This window comes from Astatotilapia calliptera, chromosome 7 (genome assembly GCF_900246225.1).
Source record: "Astatotilapia calliptera chromosome 7, fAstCal1.2, whole genome shotgun sequence".
NCBI lineage: Eukaryota > Metazoa > Chordata > Actinopteri > Cichliformes > Cichlidae > Astatotilapia > Astatotilapia calliptera.
Window position 1 is genome coordinate 7,365,393 of NC_039308.1, and position 25,225 is coordinate 7,390,617.

The 25,225-nt window shown below is 39.8% G+C and overlaps 1 protein-coding gene across 3 annotated transcripts in view; it reads right to left on the bottom strand.

The window, feature by feature from the left end:
* The window catches only part of kiaa1549la (KIAA1549-like a), a 113,625-nt gene that overhangs the window by 59,747 nt on the left and 28,653 nt on the right, over positions 1-25,225 (bottom strand). For 2 of the 3 annotated variants that reach the window (XM_026172778.1, XM_026172777.1), the window contains exons 2-5: positions 9,310-10,029; positions 5,839-6,654; positions 5,102-5,217; positions 1,274-1,496 (exon numbers count right to left, since the gene is read on the bottom strand). In XM_026172778.1, the coding sequence (XP_026028563.1) occupies positions 1,274-1,496; positions 5,102-5,217; positions 5,839-6,654; positions 9,310-10,029 (1,875 nt within the window). The remainder of the gene's footprint in view (positions 1-1,273; positions 1,497-5,101; positions 5,218-5,838; positions 6,655-9,309; positions 10,030-25,225) is intronic. The other variant, XM_026172779.1, reaches the window with a different exon arrangement.

The following is a 25,225-nucleotide window of genomic DNA, read 5'->3' on the forward strand; positions in this document are numbered from 1 at the left end:
CTCTGCCCATTAACAACTACCATCTTCAGCCCGTGAAACAATATTACCTCAGCGAAATGAAGAGAATTTCAGAGGTGATCATTATTCTTATCCTCCCCGTTATTAATATGTTTCTTTTTCATGAATGCAAGTTTAAGAAAAGGATTAATTATAGACAGTAAATTGTCTTTCCTTCTTTTCTTGGGAGAAATAAATCTCTCTCTTATTAGCTTCTCTTCATTAGTTCCATAAAACCGGAGCTGAATTTAAAATGCTTCTTGATGATCGGGCCCCATCATTTCTTAAAGACCTCATAATATCACGTCATCCCAATAGAGCACTTTGCTCTCTTACTTGTGATTCTTGGGGTTTCCAGTGGAACCAGCTCCCAGTTTGGATTCGAGAGACAGACACTCCTTCTGCTTATAAAATGAGGCTACAAAGCTTATAGTTAGGCTGGATTCAGTGACCCTGTACAGTTCCTTAATTATCCTCGGGTTGCTGGGATACTTTCCACGATGCAGTGAGAGTTCTTCTTCACCACTTTTGCCATATGCTTGCTAATAAGAAATCATCTGACTGTGGAGGGTCTTAACTTTACAACATAAACTGTAACTTCTGTCGGTGCTGTGCTTTTTTGGAAATCGAATTTCCCAGAGGAACCCACCCGAGGGATTAATAAAGTTCTATCTAATCTAATCTAATCTAATCTAAAGTGGCTAAAGGTGCCTGCTGTTATGCAGTGCTGCTATATAAATACAACTGAACCAAAATTAATAATAGAATTAGTGATACCAATTCAAAACCTACAAAATTCTACAGATTTAAAAAGTACAATACTTATTTAAGGAAATCTAATCTGTGCATGTATATTTTAACTAACAATTCAATAATTGCATTCATTGTCCTACTTTTGCTCCCATGAGGTTTCGATGTGTGTCTGGGTGGGCATGCTGAAATGTGTTTTTTTAAGAGGCTTACCAGGCTGTCTGAATGAATGGAGCAATTTGCCTTTGCTCTGCAGTCGTGGAAGTTTGTATGGGATTTAGGGTATCAGAGAAGAGTAAAGGAGAGCAGACATGTAATCAAAATTTTCTAATTTTGACTCAGCTCTACTCTTCCTCTGTGTCCTCCTCCCTGCGTTCTCTCTCCCTCCCTTTCTCTATACATCTTTAACTTCTGCTATCCTCTCATACTCCACCTCCATCACCAGATCCTAATCAAGCTGGTGCTGTGAGAGCCGCTTGAGTAAAACTGCTCCATCATATCTCATTTTTTTGTTTGCTTTCATCACCTGTTTTCAGCTGCAGGTGAATATTTGGAGCAGGCACCCAGGTTGCCACGGGAACCAGAACAGCCTTAACCAATGGCGTGTGCTGCCTGATGTCCGACAGCAGCTTGTCAAAACCGTAAACATTCAGGGCTCTGACAACCATGGCGGAAATGTAGACAGTTTTCCCGTTGGTCACGTAGTATCCCAGCGTCACGTTGTGGGGGCTGCAGTCATCGTGTTCCACCTGTGACAGAGATGCAGAGGAGAACAATACAGGTTGGAGTTTGTTTTTTAAAACTACATTTATATCTGTATTTCAAGGCAGACTGTCTTTAAAGCATTGTTTACCTAGTGGATTTGTGTGCTCATTTTAAAGCATACACACTGCAAAGAACTGCAGAAACCATATCAGAGCAGAAATCAACTCTACCAGGTGACACGAGCTTAGAAAACTACACTGTACACCAAGCATCTTTGTCTGATACATGTTGTTCTCAAGCGATGGGCTTCAAATATAAATGTATCAGACTATGAATACTTATAATCCTGGCATTTTTTTTTAAGTCAAATCTGACTCAAGGGAATTTTATAGCTTGAGCCCTCACCAGTCATGAATCTGATGAACCGTGTCCCGGAAAAACACACACAGACAACAATCGGCGGTGAGTCAAGGCTTGTATTTCTGGAACTATACACTGCCCACTTTCCTCTACCTTCAACCACACTGAGCTGCTGTAGCTTGTGTTACTATGGCGTCTTCCTCTTTCTTCATCCTTCTTTTTCCTCTCCTCTCTTCCCTGGCTTCCCCGGCTAGTCCATTTCTCAAAAATAACACATCCTTCTTAGTGAAACTGTATCTCATTAACCTTCTCTCCTACTCTTATCCCCTCTACTTTCCATGCAAACAGAAACGAAAGAAAGTTCACACAGTTTTTCAAACTATAGCTACCTGCCATCTTTGTTTAAGCCCTTTTCTGTTTTAAGTTCTCGTCAAAGCTTTAGCCCCAGTTTCTTCTTTAGTTTTTAATTATACTCAGCGACACATTCCTTTATTCCAGCACCCTACCTTTGGGTTTTGCATATCATTAGAAAACAAAAAAGAGCTTTTGAAGCTCTCATTTTAAGGGCTAAAATGAAGAAGAGTGGGAAAGTCAAAGTATTTCTTGCAGATATTATGTGCGGTTGCAGGAACAGACTGGTTGTCCTCATGTCCTCCGGTGTTACGGCTGGTTTCCTGGCTACAAGGAAAACAAGTGAAAGTCAACTCGATCCTGTGACGCAATCTTCTAACCATAAGCACTCTGTAACTGTCAGCTTGTTAGCTTGTATTCTTTGTTTTGCCCACCTATTTACTAAAGAAGCACACAAACTATTAATGACTCATTTATGGAGATTCCAGTACAGTAGCTGAAAAAGCAATTATGTTAAAAGACATGGTTCAATGACACAACATATTAAATGTAACCTGCAAGTTAATTTCATGCTGTTTGACAATCCCTGCCCACGCTGAAGCAATGTTTCGCCTGCGTATCACTGCTTTTAAAGATCTGTTTCCTTCCTCTTGTTGTTGCTATTGTCAAAGGACTGATCCTGACTGCCAAATAATAGCTTACGTTATCTGATGGATAGGATGAAAACTCAGGAGATTGAGGTTGTGTGTATGTGTTGCAGGAGGGTTAGATGAAAGTGGACTGCAGCTTTGAGATACTGAGTCACTCCAGCGTGAGCTCACAAACAACTGGATAAAAATAGAAAGAAAAAAAAAAAGATGAAGACAGACAGACAGCAAGATGAAGGGAGGCAGGTGGACAGACAGAGCCGGGCAGGCCCAACAGGCGTACAAACAGACAAGTGAGACAGACAGGTTGGCAGAAAATCAATCGACTTAAACCCAGGGAACAATCAGATTGGAGGGAGACGGAGAAAGGGAGCAAAATGTAAACACTGAGAAATATGCAAAGGAAACAAAAGTCAGAACAGAGACATGATACAGAAAAAAAACAGCAGAATGGGAAAATTATGTGAATGAAAAAAACGTAATAGCTCATTCTTAATTTGTTTTACATTGTAGCGCATGTGAGAGAGAGAGACAGTACAAGGGTGCGTAATAACCTCTGAGTAAACTGCCTCGATATTCAGCAGGTCATAACAATTCAGACTCAACCACAGTCTGCATTAGTCACCTCTCTAGCACCCTTCATGTGAATCCTTATGAAGTGAATGAGGAGGAGCATGTGATGAAAAGTATTGTAAACTGATGACACACTCACATATAGAATATCTGAGCACACATGAAGAGCAAAAATCATGGCAAAACAGAAACACAACAAAAAGATTTGACTGCAGCATTGCGGCGTGGTCCTTTTAAATATAATTTATAGATCTACAAAATTTCTTCTGCAGTATTAAATGCACTAGAAGATTAATAATGTGTATGCAAAAAACTTGTATTAGCCTTAATAGCCATTTTATTTGCTTCTGACATATGTCTTCTAGCCACTTATCCATTGCTGCTGTGGTCTGATCTTTCTGATCTAATTAGCAATAATTAATTATTGTGAATTGCTCAAAATACAAATTATTAGTTGAGCATACTAGTGTTAGCTGCTAGCTTAGCACCCTCTGATCACTACTGGCTCCAAAAAAAGATGTTTGATGCTTCAAAATGTCCAGAAAACAACGCTAGATATGTCCATCTTTTATGTACAGTCTTTGGTAGTTATGGGCTGGTCAGCTGTGTTAGTATGAGGGGGCGGAGCTCTGAGCACAGGTTCGTCATAGAGAGACATGATGTCACTGGAGCTTCCGTAGTTGGCCACACCACGACGATTCCCACAGTGAAACCCTTTACTTTGCTATCAGAGAACCAGGGATTACAGGAAGTAACCCAACATCATTGTTTTTATGATTTTTATTATGTTTTTGATCTTTACTAGTAATAATTTAACAAATGCCTTGCCATTATTGACCTTTTCTTTTGGACCCTTATTACACAAACAGATGTCTGTGGTTACAGTAATGGCAAAAAGAAAAAAAAAGCGCAGCCTCTTCGGTCACCTTGAATGAAGCTGAACTAAACTTCAAGGGAGTTTGAGCTTTTAGGAGGGGGCTGAAAGCACACAGTTGGTTCTTTTTAGAGTCCCTTTAGGAAACACCACGGCAGATCGTCCCCCTCCATCTCACCTTATCCTTCACTACATCCATTAATTTTGTCTGTGCTCTTTCTCTTCTCGTGTCTGGCAGGACACCCTTTCAACATCCTTTGCCCAGAATATCCACTTTCTCTCCTCTGCACACCTCCAAACGATCTCATCTCCAGTTTGAACTCCTGTCTTTTCGTTCATGCCACAGTCTCCGAAGCATACATGATAGCATGTATCACCAGCATCTTGTCAAGCTTCTCCTTCACTCTTCTGCTATCTTTATCACTGCTGACACTCATCTTCATCGACTCCGCCCTGCCTCCACTCTCTTCTTCACTTCATATATTCATTGTAACATCCATCTTCTTCTCATTCACACACATGTATTCTGTCTTGCTTCTAATGACTTTCACTCCTCTTCCTCTGCCACCTGATTCCTACTTTCACTGCAGATCATAATGTCATCTGCAAACATTATAGAGCTCTCTGTCCTCCTCTATCAACCTGTCCATTACCACTGCAGACAAGAGGGGGCTTGGAACAGATCCCTGATGTAATCCCACCCCACCTTGAACCAATTTCTCACTCCTTCCACATACCTCCCCACCGTGTTGCTACCCTCAGACATGTCATACATGAAAAACCAGTGAGCGGAGCTTATAGAGCTTATAGAAAAAGAAGAAGACGATGATGAAGAAACACTGACCTGTGCATAAACAGTGGAGTCATTCAGGGCTCTCTGCAAGGCATGACTCAGACCTTTGGAGAGGTGATGTTTCAGTATGAGGTCTAAGCGGTTCCTGCGCAGCTCAATAGATAACACTGTGAAGATGAAAAAATGTAATTAGTTCTCAATCACCGTGCACTATGTCTTCATATGTGCACATTTACATAATTTTTATGCTTTAATAAATCTATCAGCACTGCTTCTGCTGTAAACTTAAAGTATACTTACTTATATATCATGAACAAGCTCAAGTACTATTAAAAGCTTTAAAAAAAACCACAGCATCGCTGCTATGTGCAATCAAATGCTCACTAATGTGTGATGTGTGGCTTTTTATATTTGTTAATGGGGAAAGGCTGTACTTACTTTTATCCAAGTTTTAATTAATTTGTGCACCTCTACTGACATGTTGGCCACATAATAGGCACTTTCTGCCTGACTCTCAAATGCGGCATTTTGTGTGCATTCATTATTACTTCATTATTTTTTCTGGAAGATAAGATGGTAAAGTCTGCCTGTACTTAACACTGAGTGTACTTTATGTAATTTAAAGGACATGCAGTACCTAGATTATTTTTATGAGAGCTCTCTGATGTCCTAGCCATTCATCTTACTAGCTTTACTTATTCTTCCTCATCTTTCACACAGTTTCTATAAATGTTAAGAAATCCATCATTATCTCATTATCGCTTACCGGTGATGTTTTGGTTTCTTACCTGTTCTAACCCAAAACTTTTCAGTAATGTTGCATGGCAGAGGACTTTCCTCTGCACTGGTACTAGATGGAGGAGGAGATGGAGTAGTCTGGATGAACACAGTGGTAGCAGGCGCCTTTGTTGTTGTTGTGGTAGAAGTAGTAGTAGTGGGAGCTGTAGTAGTCGTGGTAGCCATGGTGGTAGTAGTAGTGGGCTCAGGGGTGGTAGTGGTAGTAGTTGTGGTGGTGGTGCTGGTGCTGGTGGTAGTAGTCGGGGGAAGAGTAGTAGTAGAAGCAGTAGTCGGGGCAGGTGTGGTTGTTGTAGTGGTTGCAGGTTGAGTTGTTGTGGTAAGTCTGATGCTTGTTGTTTGCTGCGTAGTGGTTGCAGCACTGGTATTTGGCGATAACGTTGCATTGTTCCCAGTGGTTGCTGCCTGATTCATCATATCATCGGTGGTCACAGTAAGAGTGGTCGTTAAGGGTGTTGTTGTAGTTACTGTTGTCAGCTGAAGACTGTCATTGGTCACAGTGTCCTGGCTTGTGATGTGTGTAGCCGTGCTGGATTCTGGTGGTGTTTGTGCTCTTGCAGTTGTGGGGAATGGTAAAGTTGAGCTGGTAGTGGGAGACAGAGGCATCTTTATGGTGGTGGTGGTTGTTGTGGTGGTCGGACGCCGTGAGGCGTTTCTGGTGCGCACAGGTGCAGTGGTGTTCCACTGGTGGGTGGAGAAAGGGCTGGTGACATTGGCAGGAAGTGTGACATCATGGTCACCCACTGTGGACAGGAGTGATTCGGGAACTGTAGGGAGATCCCAGGCCGGCAGGCTGCTCACTGAGTCCTCTGTAGGGCAGAAAACATGAAAATCAGTCATAATAAAGGATTTCCAGAGACTCTGAATATAAAAACTACTCAGCCTTTTTTCGGATTTAAATGGAGCACAGCATTAGTTCAGCTAGTTCATCTCAAACAGGGTATACAATTCAAGCTGCAACAATTGCTATAGATCTGCAAGCCACTTTGTGACCCACCACTTCAGCACTTCCTTTCACAGTATTTCTAACTTAAATGAATGCTGTGTCTGACGTCAGTGATGCCTGCTTTGTTCTGTTTGGGGGTCTTGCTTTTTCCCACCCCCACTACAGTTTTCCCATGTGTGCACAGCAAAGGATGGAGAGGTCCATAAACAATGCCAGTGTGCTGCATACAGAAGTATCGCTCATCTGTTGATTATAGTGGTCCTGAATGAACCATACATCTTATATTAGGTCAAACATGAACTGCAGAAAGATAAGACACTTGAAAGTATTGGTGCTATTTTTGGTATTTTATATCATCTGCTGACCTACATACAGCGTATGCAATATATAACATAAGAGACTACAGGCTGATAGCAAACACTAATGCAGCTACACTTGTCTTTGACCTGAATCTGTAATATTTGACTCTTAAAAAGTGTAAACACAGTTTTAACCTACTCATACCACACCTATATGCATATATGCAAAGACCCCTGAGCAACCAAGTTTAGAGCAATGTCTCTTAAATCCTCATTAAAGCACTGCCATAGGGGTATTTAAATCTAAATAAAGTGATGCAAAGGAACCAGTTGCCTGATAACAGCAAACCAGCAAGACTCAGTTTTCACTTTTGTCATGAATGAAAAAGATGAGGTTTTTGTCCAATTGAAAGCACTTAGATGGACTGCATGATAGTTTCAATTTTGAATGGGAAATAGAAATCCAATTATAAAATGTGAACCAGAGAGGCATTTAAATGAAAGGGGTTTGTTTAATCCATCTACATACTGATGCGAGACGCATATTGATGAGTGTAGAGGAAGCTAAAGTAAACAAGAGCCAGGCGATCAATGAACCTTTTCAGACCAAGCTGCGGATTCATTCTTATCAACACCTGACGACTTCAAATATTGTGCTTGTTATGTGACACAAAACTCTGAGCAACAGGATATTAGCTTTCTGCTCACTCGTTGATCAGAAGCTAAAATATATGTGAAGGATTTACCTTGCTGATGTCAGCGCTATAGATAATGATGGCATGACAGGAAGCAGGGGAGATACGAAGGTGATGAAATGGGACAGGACATGAAGGATGCTGACAAAATAGTGAGGGCGATGATGGGATGATGAAGATGATGCGCCTAAGTGGCTGTGATGATAGCAATGCTGAAAATTACAATTTGATGAAAGTAGTTAAGAATGACGATTCATAAAAGATGACATCAAAGCCGATTTCGCTGTGTGAAAGTGTGCTGTAGGCTTAAAAAAAACAAAAGCTGAGCAAAATTAGCTGACTGTTTGCTATTCACTTATTATTGCCACAATAGGCCTTTGTGCAATGACGTAAGCAGAGTTAATGCATGCCATTATTCAATTAGGGGGAGCAATTAAATTCCACAGTCCCTGCAATCAGGTGATCACATTAAAGCAGTCTCTTTATGATTACTTTTCACGGGATGCCAAATACAATACTACATTGTTGTGCATGATCGTTCAGTGGCACATAATCCTCAGAGGAGTCTTGCTATTCAGAAAGGTGAGAAACTGCTGAGACAATTTGCAAGTCACACACACAGCTCCACACACGTTTAGCTCCAGTAGCTAAATGTTGGTGGGTGGGTAACAGTGTGATCCTATTTTATGCTAGTTTAAAGTTTGGCCGGAGTCAGAGGGTCAAACAGCTTTGTTATGCTAGTATAAATAGCATGCTTCCTGCCTCTCTAAGCAGACTGTATAGACTGCATGGGTTGTTTCATTTCATTCTTTTAACTACACTGAAGTGATACCAGAATCCTGAGGGTCAGGCTATAGTATGAAACATCCACCCAAACTAGCATTTTTCATTATGTAGCATGAACCACAGCAGATGAATTATACTTTGTATACAGGACACCGTTGCATTGCATGTAACCCATGAACCAGTGTTTGGAGCAAAAACAGGCCCAGATTTCTTGTTAACAGCAGTGGATCTTAGATGAAAGCTAAGCTAGCAGGCTAATTAGCTATAACTAATTAGCCGCTTAATGCTAATTCAAAAATCTTAGAACCGATTAGTTTAATGAAAAAAAAACCTAAATGTATTTTAGCTTATATCATGATGTGTATGCAAATCAATGCTTACTGAAAAAAACATTTTTTTTTATATTTAAACTAAAGTTATTTTTTAACTGTATGTATTATATTTGTAGGAGAAATGACGAAAGCGAAGATGAAGACAGTACACTTCATCTCAGTTATGTTTCCTCAAAATTGCATTGCTCCCTGTTGTACTCGAAGTCTAACCACTACTTACCAAGATAATTAGTGAAAAATACTCATGCTGATGAACACACAATTTCATCAACTCCTTACACTGTTTCTCTTGTTTTTCCTTTTTAGGAAAAAACTATTTTTTAGTCAGCAGTGTCTAGTTATGGTTGCTAACACGTAATCATTGTAAAAATGTGAAACATATTCAAATGGCAGAAATATTACATACCAATGGTGGGGCTACTGTTGCTGTTGGAGTAGTTAGTGTTGACAACAAGCACAGATATATTCTGTGATCCTGCTGTGTGACTGTCTTGTAGTGTACTAGCTGGAGAGGAGGAGGATGTGGAGGAAGAAGGCAAAGAGGATGCTTTTGTCGTAGAGGAGGAGGTGGCTTTGGCCGATGATGAAGAGGAGCTTTTGGTCCAAGCAGCTTTAGACAGCAGCCCTAAAGGTTTTCCAACCACTGGAGCCTGCAGCTCTGCTGTCTCTGCCAGCATGGTTAGGACAGATGAGAAAGCTGCCTGCTCTCTTCTTTCCTCTCCATCTGTCTGTAGCCTCCGCTGCCCCAGCCAGGGAGCTGTGTCCCCAGGCATGCTCGGCAGGTCTTCCCCTTCTGTGTCTACGGGCCTCCATTCTGCTCCGACTTCAGCCCAAGCACCAGTTCCTGTCATAATCCCAGTCTCGGTAAAGACTTTGCCACCTGCTTCAGCACGCACTCCTGCTTCTGTTTCTGTCCAAACTGCTGTTCTGGCTTCAGCAAACACTTTTGCCTCAGGCCAAGCTTCAGACCCAGCATCAGGACCAGTGTGAGGCCCATCCATTGTATCCTTGTTGTTAGCCCCAGCTTTGTCTCCAATCCCAGGGGTGGCCGAGAGGTTGGAAGTCACTGCGGGGTCCAGAAGCAAGTCAGCCTGCCTCATTGACTCATGATGACCTCCCTCAGCTGCTGGAAACAGAGTGATGGAGAAGGAAATGGGGAAAGAAAAAGAAAGAATAGAGTTTAATTAGGAGTTCTGGACAACGGCACAATAGTGAGCAGTCTTTGACTCATCAGTCCCACAAGCTAGACAATTACTTTTATGGTAACACGTTCCCGTCCATGCACAAACACACATTTGTGAGCACACACAGCTGGAATCCTCAGATCATTAGTCCTCATAATGCCATCACAACTTTCCAGATGCCAGGAGATTTTAACTGTTTTGCTCATCACTGGGGAAAAAATAAAAGTTCCTCCCTCACTCTCTGCAAAACACACACACACACACACACACACACACACACACACACACACACACACACACACACACACACACACACACACACACACACACACACACACACACACACCCCTCTGTCTCTCACACATTTATCCAAAGGGATTAAAACTGCAACTGTGGAAAATAGTAATAATGTCTAAAGTAGGTCACTTATGTTTTTAGAGGATAAAGCATAGGGAATTAATTTAGATGTTCCAGAGTGCATTAGGACACACACACGCACACACACACGCAAATCCTAATCAGCTGTGATTTCACAGATACTAATCTGATCTGTTAGGTTAGCTGTGCTACGCGTGGCGTTATTATTCCTAGAACATACACAAGCGCTCAGCTCACAAGTCAAATGATGAGAATGATCTGTTTTCCAGGCAACGTTTGGTGTGGCTTATTTTTAAGTAATCACAGTTTTGTGGCGTCATTTTTCATTTGGTAAACATCAGATGATACGTGGAAATGGAGCAACAAAGATAACATTCAGTCAAAGCATTTAGCTCCGGCCTTTATCTCCATTCTGTAAACTGTCTTCATCTTCTCAACAAAGCCTGAAGGTTTGGCAGAGAAAGGTGATCATCCTGCCTAATACATTCAGGCTCAAAGGCACCTTGCCTTAGTGGAAATGAACAAGGAAGAAATACAAGACTGACCGTCTGATTGGCTTGCTGGACGTCTCAGTGGGTGGTACGGTTTACTGCATTTGCTCATTTGTTGTGAAGTCAAAAGGTTTGGTTTTGGCCTCAATCCAGGTAGATGCTGCATGTTTTTGGAGGGTTTTTTTCTTTTTTCTTTTTTTTTTTGGTTTCCAGCCAAAAGATTATAAGAGAAGTAAATCTGGATAGATTTTTTTTCAGCACACACTCATTTTAGCCTGTGTGTTAAGTGTGCATGTGTGACGCACACTTCCCATGCTCCCCATGTCTCTAAGGAGGATTGGTTAATTAAAAGACAGTGATTCTGAGCAAGAGAAGCTTTATAGAACTAGCTCTGAGCTTAGCTGCTGTATATCCTCTGGACACCTGCTAGAAAGCCTTTCAACCACTGCACTATTAACTACCACCAATCTGTTCCTGTTCATTAAAAGGATGTCATACTATAAATATCATTTAAAGTGGAAGTTAAGCTACTGCAATTTATATTGCAGCTGCTTTATGTTATAGCAAGCTAAGCTCCAATAGCAATCTTTGCTTTTAATTAAGTTTAGTTTCTAATGTCCTTTCTTGTTTCAGTTTATTTATTTATTTATTTTTAATATTTCATTTTAGCTTAGTCTTTTGTGGTAGCTTTATTGTTTTCAGTAAATGGGAGAATTTGAAAAATCCGTACAGGTATTACAATAAAAAAGGAAATTATTAAAAGCAGTGGTGTCTCAGTCTTGTAGACCTCCAAAGTCTGAATGAACATGTCCATCAAAAACTCATCAGGCAAGTTTTGATACAATTTCGATACAAACTAACAATTCAATTCAGTTTTATTTATTCAGCACCAAATCACGACAACAGTCGTCTCAAGGGGCTTTATATTATACAGTAGATCCTACAATAATAGATACAGAGAAAAATCCAACAATCATATGACCCCCTATGAGCAAGCACTTTGGCGATAGTGGGAAGGAAAAACTCCCTTTTAACAGGAAGAAACCTCCAGCAGAACCAGGCTCAGGGAGGGGCGTGGCCATCTGCTGCGACCGGTTGGGCTGAGAGAAGGAAGACAGGATAAAAGACACGCTGATACTTAAACAACGGATATTTCTGCTCTGATTTTTATTCTATTTTAATCTGTTTTATAGGTTTAAAAAATCGTTTGAGTTCCTTTAAATTTGTATTTTAACTAAAATGTTTTTTTTGTTTGTTTTTTTTACATCTAGCTTTAGCTATTAGTTTCGTTTTAGTTAACTATAATAACCTTGAGAGGAATGTGATTAGTAAATCTACCCTAAAAGTTGACATTTGGCACATAGTTCTTGATAATGTTTAAAAGTAAAAGTGGTACAGAGCATATTAATTTACTGTAATTTGTACAAACACAAGTACACAATACTTATTGAGGAGTGTTTTCTTTCCATAGTCAACTTTTTGTTTCTTTAAGTATCTAACAGGAATCTGTTTATTTGAATGGATGAATGAATGGTCATGGAATGAATGAATGATGGACGGTGTCGAGGATGGAAGGCCTTTACCATATGCATAACTGTTAGCAGTGATTTGAGTGTTTTCTCCGCCAACAGTTGGCCACCTGCTCAGGCTGAGAGCAACATATGCGACTCTACCATCAGACCTCTGACAAAACACTAGGATAGAAGAACCTCTACTGAGAACAAATATGGACAGGATGGATGGATAGATGGTAGGTGGATGGCGGAACAGAAAATATGGATTAAAGATGGATAAATGTAGATCTGTCCAGACATGATATGCTTTCTCTATTTGGAAAAGACACACTGAGCATGTCCATGTGAGAACATTCGGCTTTTAGCAGATTATGAGAATCATCACATGAAAACGATGCACAAAGCAGGCCGTTTAGGTCGTACTATGTATTGACGATAGCGAGTTTCCAGCTGGCATTGTTTCTGCTGATGTCCCACTGCATCTCTGCAGATGCCAACACAAACCTGTAAAACCTTGCCAGGTCACTGCAAGCTTTCTGACCACTTCGGCTTGCTATTTTCAGGTGCCTGTGATAATATCCGGGTATAATCTCTTTGGTCAGGGCTTTGCCTTCCTCACTCCTGTATTCCATGCTCAAAGCTTCCGGCCAACAAAAGTTGATCCATGCTGCCGCTCTGACTGAGCAGGACAGGTGGTTAGGAAGTGTGAGAACAGAACTGAGCCAATTGGTCGTCAACATGGAGAGAAAAACTGAGGAGGGGGAGTGTGGCAGCTCAGTCTGCCAACCAGCCAACTGGTGGCTGGTTTTCATTCAGGTAATTATCACACATGCTGGATTAAAAAAAATCTAAATGTCTTGATCTCCACCTCAGAGCTGCAGGCAAGATTTGTCTATGTGACTAAACTACATAGTACATCTGCAGTACCACCCTGCAGTACAGAAGAGTGTCACATTATGTGCACTAATGAAGACACTGCAGTTTCAACTCATTAGGCCAAATAAAATAGCATTGTTAGTAACAGGCAGAGCGTTTTTCACATACACAATGCAATCAGTGGATGCGCTCACAATGCCGGGACCTTCAGCAAAAGATGTCATCATGTCACGTTCAGCCTGGTGTTCTATAAAGACATTAAATTCATTTATCAACAACGATTGCACAAAAGCTGCTCAGGATGGTTACAAGTCTTATCTCAAAGTGAGGCACACTGAGCACTGCTGTGAGGGACAATTTTCCATTTCACTTTCACAAATTAAAATATTTACTTGAAACTTTGTTGTAATTATCAAAGTTTCCAAGGAATGAATCACTGGTGATCTAGTGTATATTTTAGTTGGTCTACCTGAGCTAATACTAATGTATTTAATGTAATTAAAAACTAGCTTGCAAATTGCATCTTTATCTCTTAAATTAGCAGTGGTGAAAGGCTAAATGTTAACATGTTACCATTTTTATTGCAAAATTTTAAGAATTGGTTGTCATGACCTTTACCCTTGCGGTTATAGCTTCTTCTTTTTTTGTTTAGTCTATTTTATTTTAATCTGGTATTCCCAGCATGTACAGTTGTGCATTTACATATCTAGCTAACACAGAGCAAAAACAGCATTTAAATGACCTGAATTTTTACTTTAAGTGTTTAGTGAACTCTATCATATAAATGCATTTAATGAAAATCATCCGTCTTTACCTTACTTACTGTTGTTCCAGACTGGGTAGTTACTGTAGGGTACATTATTTTAGCTCGTTCGCTGGAAATCAAGCTTGGACTGAATAATATGGTCTATTTATTTTGTTAACAGCTTATCCACTTATCCCAGCTGTCAAAGGGTAAGAGGCAGGGTACACACTGGACAGTTTGCCAGAGAATTACAGGTATATGCTGAATACGCAAAACAAATTTGCAACTGCCCTCAGAGCATGTGTATGTACAACTGATTCAGCTGAATTTAATCCAGATCATTGGCAGGGGTATTTTTACATTCATTTGTTGTCTAAAGCTTCAAAGCTCACCAGTTGGTGGTGATTTTTCAGTTAAGGTAATTTCTAAAATGTAAGACAAATAGAGGTCACACTCACAACCAACATGCTAAGGGGCCAAATTCACTAATATGTGTGCAAAAGTGTTTGTCATTTGCAAACAAAACGAGTGTGCATGTTGTTCTTAAAGTTTTGTTTAGGATAATGAAACAGATTTATTCTGGACTGCCTTCTGCGGTCCTTCATTCTGCTGGAGGTTTCTTCCTGCTAAAAGGAAATTCTTCCTTCTCACTGTCACAATGTGCTTGTTCATAGGGGGTTATTTGATTGTTGAACACTCTAGGATCTTTACCTTACAGTAAAAAGTGCCTTGAGGCAACTTTTTTTTCCTCGTTTGGCACTATATGAATTAATATTTGTACAATGCATGTGTGTTTACATTTTGATCATTTGCACATACACAAACCGTTGGGAGTTGCACATTTCTGTGCAGAGTAAGAACAACTTCATGGGACAAAATTGAATTTTTTTGTGGACTGGTGTTTAAAGCATTTGCATGGTTTAAGCACCTATCTACATATTTGTCTCTACACAGTGCTGTGAATGAGGTCCAAGGTCTCTGTGTAAAGCGAGACTGTGAGGATCATGGAAATTTTTTTTCTCAATGCTATTGTTTTTCCTTTTAAAAAATAAAGTGTTTGACTTGCTACCAGGACTCCCACTCTAACCACAAAGCACTCATGTACTCGATGTGGTACGAGACTCAGTGGGCGTAATGGTAGTCTCAAGCCAATAAATTCTATCCAACACAGTGAGGCCGTCCAACAGGATGGACATGTAACCATTTCCTGGGACTATTCAGGACATCCATCTGTCTGTGTGGAGGCAAGAACAGAAAGCAGTTTGGATAGATTGTTGGAAAAAAAAATAGATATTTAGAAAAAATTAAATCAGTCAGTGATAATAAAAAGAGGCGTACTAATCAAATCGTACTCAAAAGGTGGCTTTTATGTTAATATTTGAGTTGCTGTCTTTAGTTTAATTCTTTAGTGATGTCTGCCAGCATATTAGTATGACCAGGACTGTTGCTTTGACAGGATCTGACAGCACTGAAGCAACCCAGACACTCCATCTGTTTGTGTGAGAAACAGCCCAAAATTTCCACAAGGATGCAAAAAATGCTCATGTGATATAATGCAATTATTTAGGTTCTTGAGCGTTTAAAACAATCTGTCTTTCATAATGTGTATGTGCAAAACAAAAGTAATGCAGCAGCAGTTCTGAGAAGTTTATTATTCTCTGAAGGGGAGAAAGCAGCATTTGGAAAGTGTGCCGTGTTCTCAGTAATACTGCTAAGAGCTGCCAAAGTGTAAGAAAACTGCCTGACAACAACAACTACCCATTGTGTGAGCTGAGTGCAGCACAATATCACACCGACTAAAGAGTGTGATAACAGGGAAGTAGGCCTACTTTTCTCAGGATTTATAGTTAAATTAATGTAAATATGTACTGTTTGTGTTTTTTTCCTCATTTACACCTTTAAGCCAAACCAAATTGTGGAAACCTCCAGAATACAGCTGATCATTAAACATTTGATTTGATGTGGCGATCCTATGCAAGGAACCATTTAAGGCATCCAAGTTCGCAGACAATTTTCTGCACATCTGCAACCTACTTTGCAACCCAGCATCACGTCAGCTCCAGTTAGCATCGGATCTGTTGCCACTGCCTCACTGCTCTTTCCAACTCTGGTTGTCTATTTCTGGCTGAACTGAAACAGCAGTTACATGCACACACAGTACAGTGATGGATTTAATGCACACAATAAAAAATTGTGGCTAATGGTGAAGCTTTTTGGTTTCTGAAAGTTGCATCACTAAACAGTTAGAAGAGGACACGCATATCCACACGCATATCCACACACACACACACACACACACACACACACACACACACACACACACACACACACACACACAATGCAGCTTATCAGTGAGTATTAATGCAACGGCTGCTATTTCAGCTGTTGTCAATATCTGAATGGGTTACATTTATTCAGTTCTATTTTCATGGGGGAATGGACTTGCTACACATATATAGTTGCACTGTAGTAGTGGCATCCATGTCCATGTGATCAATTCTAAAAATCAGGAGATTTGTGCACACAAGACAAATAAGAGGAAACTGTGCCTGTAGCTTAGACATTTTTCCCTTTTATATTTGTTTCATAAATATTCTAAATTCATACATTATTAGTGCTGCCTACTATCCTTGCCCAAACAGTAGTATGGGCTATAACATAAATATCTCTATGTTTTTATGAAAAGCTGTAAGCAGTAAATATGCTGAAACCCTCTACATATAATACAATTCTTGTTTTCCTCAACTTATCACTTGCTTTCTGCTTGCAACTTGTGTAACGCCATGAGCTAGCTGCTTTGGACTCGCCAAGGCTGCAAGCCTGCCATTGGAGAATATGAGATTAAGTTTAAATTGATGTTTGATCACTGCTGAAATATCCTACACTAATAAAGTTCACACAGAAAGTGAAAAATAGCACTATCGAAACTATCGAAAAACACAAGCACCGGCTCATTTAATCCCACAGCACTCCAGACATATTTTACAGTCCTTGTGCCAGCATTCATTAATCTTTTCCCAGTAAGATTGCACTTCATTTCCAAATGAGGGCCAAGAGCTGTCAATCAGCAACACGAGGAATAAAATCTCAGAGAGATGCTCAAAGCCTGAACAATAATTCCACTTGTTTTTCTATTGCTTTTTATTTTTTGTAGCATTACTCATGATTACGATTATTTTATGTCCTCGGCATCCTCTCCACCAGTAAACTCTAAATGAAAATGCAAACCTTATATAACGTATATTACATATGGATTGGAACTACACGCTCTAATTCCTACACCCCCCTGTGTTCAGCTCCATGCAGTCTCACTTACAGCTAGTTTAAATTAGGAGATCCAGCCTATTTCAGTTTCATTCAGATGTTTGTTTGGTCTCACTTCATTTTTTCTTTCTTGCTCTTTGCTGTTATACGAATAAAAATAACATGACTTCTGAAGTGGCATGCAAAAAGACTACGTGCAAACATAATTGTGTTTATAAATGCAATATATCTGTAAATATGGGGCCCAAGTTTGGTTAGTTAGCCAGCAGCAGAGCAGAATCAGGGTATGAAAGCTTTATAGCCCACTTCCACTCAAGGCTATCTGCTCTGGAACATCACTTAATGTTGTGGACCCTCCATGTGAACATCAAACGGACTGAAAATGAGTAGGGACAGGGTTTAGGGGCCAGACTGGAACTGGCCAATATTCCACTTCAAAAGCCAAGAAAGTGTGATCACTTGGATTGTAGCTACAGACACTGACAGTCGGAGAGGTGCTTGGTTATTGGGGCATATTAATATGTGAAAAAGTAGAAAAACAACAACATAAAGTTTGGAGCCAAAGTGGAAATCAGTACATGCAAATAGACGGGGCTCCAGTATTTGTTGTTGGGGTTTTTTTTCCAAATAATCATCTTATTATTATTATTATTATTATTATTATTATTATTATTATTATTATTATTATTATTATTATTATTATTATAAACTTTATAAAGCACACTTAAAAACCAAGGGTATGCCAAGGTGCTTAACAAGTAAAATAGAGTATAGGAGGAGGATAATAGAAATAGGACCAAAGCAAGTACTAAATATGCAAGCAGATAACTGTCACTAATACATAGGAAAGCAACAGGTACAGAGCAAACAAGAATTTAAATGAGCATAAAAGTGCATGATATAAAATCATAAAAGAAATATTAACTAGAGGGAAAGGCAAGATTGAATAAGTGGGTTTTTAATCGTGATTTGAACAGTGCAATGGAATCAGATGCGCGGAGGTCGAGAGGAAGGGTGTTCCACAGTACCGGGGCAGCCAGAGCAAACGCACGGTCACCCCGAGACTTCAGTCGAGATCTGGGTTGGGTCAGAAGTAGTTGAGTGGCAGATCTGAGTGTTCTAGCAGGAGTATGTGGTTTGAGAAGTTCACTAAGATAACTTGGCGCTAATTTATTAATAGTTTTGAAAGTAAGAAGTAATATTTTAAATTGAATACGGTACTTTATGGGCAGCCAATGCAGGCTAGCTAGGACAGGGGTAATATGGCAAAATTTCCTGGTACCAGTTAAAAGGCGGGCTGCTGCATTTTGGACTGTTTGCAGTCTAAGAAGAAGAGAAGAGGGAAGACCATAGTACAAGGAGTTACAATAATCATTATCATTATTAGGCCTACTTCCATAATTGTTTATATATATATACTTATATTTGCTGTGTGTGTGTGTGTGTGTGTGTGTGTGTGTGTGTGTGTGTGTGTGTGTGTGTGTGTGTGTGTGTGTGTGTGTGTAGTCTTATGATGAAAGAGCACAGAAAGTCACAAAATGTCAAGCTGAAATGTCATTTCCTCACAGCTGTTAAAGTCAAACATTTTGGGTGTTTGGGTCAGTTCAGACCGGTCAATACAAAAGAATTACCCTGTCAAGTTTCTCTGTGTCAGATGGTTTGAACTGAGAGGTAAAATGAAAGAAAAACGAAGGAATAACTTTTGTCACCTCTGCTTTCAGAACGATTTTTGAATCGTCCGTGTTCAGTTTCTGTATGAGAACACATTCAGCCTAACATGGCTTTGATAACCTGATATCCTCTAAATCAAAGACAAAGAGAAAACAACATGGAAGAAAAATTTTTTATGTTAATCTGCAGAGATTCCATCTTATACATTCACGCATTAAAAGAAACTTACTAGACTTCCTTTTGCTACAAGACGTCAACCTTGCACTTCAAAACAGCGCAACAAAGTGATACCAAAGTCAGTCGTTAGATGAAAAGAAGCAAAGCAGGAGCCCAAACCTATTTGAGGTAACAGTAAATCAACAGCCTCGTTCAGCTTGACAACAAGCTTGGGCTTCCTCTGCTGCTGGGTCTCCACAGCAACCACAGGGATGCTGTCACCGGGGTAACCATTAGAACGGATAAAGAAAGACACAGAGCGTTCTGGTTATTTGTGACGTCTGAGACGTCTGTTGTGTATCACCTTGAACGGCGGCTGTAACAATAAGAATGAGCGATAAGGAAGTATGATGTTATCACAACAAACACAATAACATATTTAACGCAACAACTTCACAAGTGAACAGAGCACAAAATGAACTCTTGTTTCGTAAACACAGAAAATTACACTGATAAGGAATTCATGCACCGCAAATATCTGCTGATAAATGAAGGCAAAAGCGAGCATGTTTGTGATGTTCGGCATTCTTTTTTTTTGCTTGACAGACAGCCTCTAGCTTCTAGTCTGAGTTACACTATGTGATCAGTCACCCACAATGTTTTACAGAAATGAAATCGAGTCCCACCTGCGTGTCACAGTGGTGCCCTGCAGTTTCACGGCTTGGCGTAAGAGGCAACATTAGACATTATTTTTGTTGGCAGGATGAAAATGCATATGAGGGCTTATCGTACTGTGCCAACAGTTTACAGATAAAAAGAACCTTGAATTATCTATAATACAATTATGATCACTGGGGAATTACATGCACTAGTTGGCTGCATGAACAGACCCCTCAACAGAGAAAATAATATGGCTGCTTTGTTTGAAGTTATTTACTATTTATTAGTTCTGATTGAAAATCAGACTAATCGGATGACATGTGGATTAAATTTAGACCTCCAGCGGTTTGGCTGGTGTTTGATGTGAGAGGCCTGTGGGCTTGTCTCCCTGCTGTGTGGCCTATATTAAAATACCTAACCCACCATATAGGAAGCCATTACAAACTTGATATTATTAGACATTACTGATGTGAAATATGCAGTAGCATTGGTATATCTCTGCCAAGTGATATTTAAAGCCAGAGCTGGATGGATGATTTTGTACTTCTGGACATCAAATATGATTTGAAAGAGATCTGCAATGTGACTAAAAGAAAAAAAGAGGGTGTTTAAAGGAGATTAATGTGTAAATTGTGGTAGGATGCTGACAAATTTAGTGTGTGTGTGTGTGTGTGTGTGTGTGTGTGTGTGTGTGTGTGTGTGTGTGTGTGTGTGTGTGTGTGTGTGTGTGTGTGTGTGTGTGTGTGTGTGTGTGTGTGTTTTAAAGAATGGTTTACAAAGATATATATTTTTTGGTGTTTTGATGTTGTCATTTATCGGTTTCTTTATTGTTTTTTTGAGGGTCGGGTACTTTACAGAAAAGAATATAGGTGCTCTTGCCGCCTCAGCCTGTATGTACTACACTAAGAAATAGAAAAACTGAATTATGCTATATTTTCACACAGTGTTTTTACAAAAAAAAATGTAGATAAAATAAAAAAAATATTAAAAAGGATAAGCCTGGAAAAATGCTATATAAAGGAAGAAAGGCTGGAGATAGCCTCAGCCCCATAAAACACAGGAAGACTCGACTGGTTTTACAACTGTGTATTTTGCTAAGTTAATGTGCTGCTTTAATAATTTTGAGGTGTGTCAGACAATATCAGTCATATTTGTTCAGCAGAAACCTCGAAATAAAGAAAAATGTTTGTAGCAGGGGGAAAAAAACAAATAGGAATCTATATTTTTTGTCCTCTTAAAAACACATACTGTCTTACTTTCTGCACACTGAAGGCAAGGCAAGGCAAGGCAAGTTTATTTGTATAGCACAATTCAACAACAAGGTGATTCACTGAGGACCAAATTTAAAGCTATTTTGCAGAACTGATTAGTTTTGCACACTTTGATTTTTTGCTCATAACCTGGTCTGGCGCCTGCTGGGTCTGCAGCTTAAATTACCTCTGCAATGTTTTCTAGTAAGAACTGAACCACCATCATTACTAATATGAAGTTGCAAATCCTGTTGCATGGACACGCTTCTGGTTTCAGAGCACAGCTGAATGGGGAGAATGTGGAGGTCACTGCATCTTTCTATCCCTGCATTGGCCTCTATTTCCATATTCTCTTGGCATATTTGGTAATCCGTGCCCGCTTTTGACTGATCCAATCATATCTAAAGGATTTCATGTGGAAATATGCTGCATTACTGAAGATAAAGGCGCTTTAAGTTCCGTTTCACTGTGGGGTTTAGCACATATTTGATTGGACAAATTGTTCTTCTGCGGTGAAGAGGATCAACAATACAACAACACACAACAGACGGACTACACCACATCAACTCGTATCAAATTGGATTTCTGGGTTCAAAGGTTCAAAGTGCTTTGGAGATACAGTTAAAATGTTACACAAACTCAAATGTGCTAAAATCATAGCAACACATAATCCATAGCACAGTCACCCATAACCATTGATTGCATTTATCACATTATGCAATATCACAGTTTTGATGTAGTCTTAGCCTTGGAAAATTAGCGCAGGTTTAAAGATATTTGGGGGGCTCTCTATATGCTGGTGCATACATGCACGCAGGATCTCTTTCATGTAGACATTCCCGTGTGCTCGAACAAGGTGTCCTGTGGAATTTGTACCATATGCAAATCAACAACATTTGACACCCTAAAGTGAGAATCAATCACCTCGTCACATCCTCAAAAACTACTAAAAGTCCTCTCTCCAGCATGTCCTGGGTCTGTCCCGGGACCTCCTCCCGGTGGGACATGCCCGGAACAACTCTTCCTGGAGGCGCCCAGGAGGAATCCTTGTCAGATGCCCGAACCACCTGAACTGGCTCCTTTGGATGTGGAGGAGCAGCGGCTCTACTCTGAGCCCCTCCAAGATGGCTGAACTTCTCACCCTGTCTCACCACAACGGACCGGTACAGTGTCTCCATCACTGCAGCCGTCTGTCAATCTCCCGTTCCCTCCTGTCACTCGCGAAGAAGATCCCAAGATACTCCATTTGGGGCAGGAACTTGTCCCTGACCCGGAGTGGGCACTTCACTCTTTTCCGACTACCAAAAGTCATTAAAGATAACGTTGCAAGAAAGGGTGACTAGATGTCCTGATTTTGCTACACAGTAAGTGTTTTTATCAAACACATTACAAAAAGGATGTAAGCATCAGGATGACAAGAGCCAAAAAAGGTCAAAAGTGAAAGAGGTGTCAGAAGGAATGCAGGAAGAAAGTCAAAGTGCAGTTTTGCAGTTTTACTTAAGGTAACGACATGCTGTTGTTGGTCAGTGTAAATACAAGTGTAAAACAGCTCATGGCGAGTCATTACTGCACGGTATTCAAGAAATGTCAGAAACTTGGCAGAAAAGTATTCTTAATGTTGCTTTGTAGATCGTTAGAAGATGCCAGGTGACTAACAGGAAGCAAAATAATCCAGGGCACTCAGTTGGGAAATCTAATTGCTTGATTCATATTGTAGCTGCCTGGCAGACTGCCTCTGTGTTGCTTTGCTTCTCATCAGGAATTTGGCATTGTCTTGCAATATTTAGGCTGTCTGCCTGCTACCTACACCTACTGCTTCCCTCCATGGGAATTGTTATTAGCCTGTTAGAATGAATGGATTGTTCACAGAAGGAGCCTCAATCTCAAAGAAACTGGTACTTTTATTTTTAACTTGCGTTTAATAATAAATTCACACTCATACCTGAAGAAAGACATCCACACATTTATTTTCCCGAGGCTCGGCTATCGCAGCTACCTCCTCTCTGGCATAAATGAAAAATGTCTTTCTCAGCTCAAATAGTTCAGATTTCACAGCTCAGATTCTCACTTTTGCACAGCATGTGTCGATCCCCAGACTACAAGCAGAAGTTTTGACCCTTTATTAGCCCGCCTCAGATGCTCGGGTGAGTCCCTTCTGGCTATGCCAAAGTCCAAACTAAAAGCTAACGATGCTTTTTGTAAGGCTTGACTTTGGAACAACTTGCCTGGAGAGATACAACTCTAAGGATCAGTAAGTTTCTTTAAATCACTTCTTAGAAGACATTTTTATAGTCTTGCTATACACAGACATGTATTTAAGTGTTTTTATCTGTATCCACAGTAAAGATATTATTATAATTATACCAATTATTCTTAGTATTACCAGCAAAAATGCACAAGGGGGTTTTACCAGGCCTTCAGTACTTGTTTGCTTTTACTCATGTATGAAAACACAGACATTAATCACATTATTCCTTTCCTTTAACTACAGCATTGTGTACAGTGAGATGGCAAAATTAATTAAAAATAAACACACATTTATTGTTCTTTTTTACAATATTCTAAAAATTACAGGCTCATTACTTTTTGATGAACATTGACACGTAATGTCAACAATGTACACGTAATACAGATGTAATGTCTTGGCTTTCAGATCAGCTACTACACGTAGTAATTTGTCCGAATTTTAGTTTTATAAAAAGAATTTCTAAAGCTTATGTAGCAAATTTCATCGAGATTCCATCCATTCTCTGACGCTTATACTTTTCAGGGTTGCGAGGGGGCTGGAACCTAACCCTAAGTCTTAGGGTGAGAGGCAGGGTACACCCTGGACAGGTTGCCAGTCTTAGGCAGGCAACCAGTCGCACTCACATTCTTATGGACAATTTAGAGTTTCCAATTAACCTATCCCCACTAACTGCATGTCTTCGGACTGTGGGAGGAAGCCAGAGTACCTGGAGTGAGTCCATACAAACAGGGGGAGAACATGCAAACTCCACACAGAAAGACCACAGCCTGATGCTGGAACTGAACTCAGGGCCTTCTTGCTGTGAGACAATAGTGCTAACCACCATTATTACGTGTCTGTGAGTTGCACCTATACAGCCTGCTCACTGATCCTGCTCACCTTAGCTGATAATGTAGCACTCCACAATCTCATCTATGCTGGTGTGAAAAAAAACAACAACAACAAAGCAGTGACCAAAATATTAAAGACAAGATCTGAAAAACAAGTGTCCACAACCATCGCAGCTATACCCATGCAATCTGTGATCTAAAGCAGTGGTTCCCAAACATTTTTTGCTAGGCCCCCTTTGTTTTACAAGAAAAATGGGGCCAGAATTGACCCGATAAAGACCCAGCAATCTGGAGAGGATTGGATTGTGAAGCAAGGCACACATTTTAGACTTTTAACTGTTTTTTTGTAAGTTCCACAGTTCCTTCACAGCCATTCATACGACACAAGTTAAAGAGATGTACATAAGCCATTAAATGACAGAACATTCCTGTTTTTTTTCACTTACATCGACTATTCAAATGTATGATTTTTACAGTGGGTTAAAAAAAATTAAAATGAATATCAAATAAATAAAACAAATGAATAAATCATGAATAAACAACAAATTAACAACAATTTTTCACTTAAAACTATGGGCCAGTCAGCACAACAAGCTAAACAAACTTTTACTGTAAATTTCCATATTTATTTCTTACAGTTTAAGCCCAAAGCACTTATTTTTTTACATTAAAAATATATTTTCTATATTAAAATATCTGACCTAAAGCCAAACTAGTTGTTTCACCAAACTGAGCAAGTGTATGTGTGAAAAATTCAGCTTGTCATTTCTTAAAGTTCATTTTGAAGTCTCACTGTAAAACTCATTCTCTGGAAATTGATTTTGCTGTCTGCTCGAGTGACATCACTTCACTGCAACACTTAAGTGCACGCACAGCAATGTTAGAGTCTGATGGCCCGCAGTTTTTCATTCTCAGCGACACATTGAATTTTAAGGAACTAATTGCATCACTGTGAGAAAGAACAAACTTTATTCAATTATGTCAGCCTAGAGGGATGTAAGATATATCGCCATCAGTAAAACATTAGAGCACATTTTTTTACCCTTCAGCTTGTA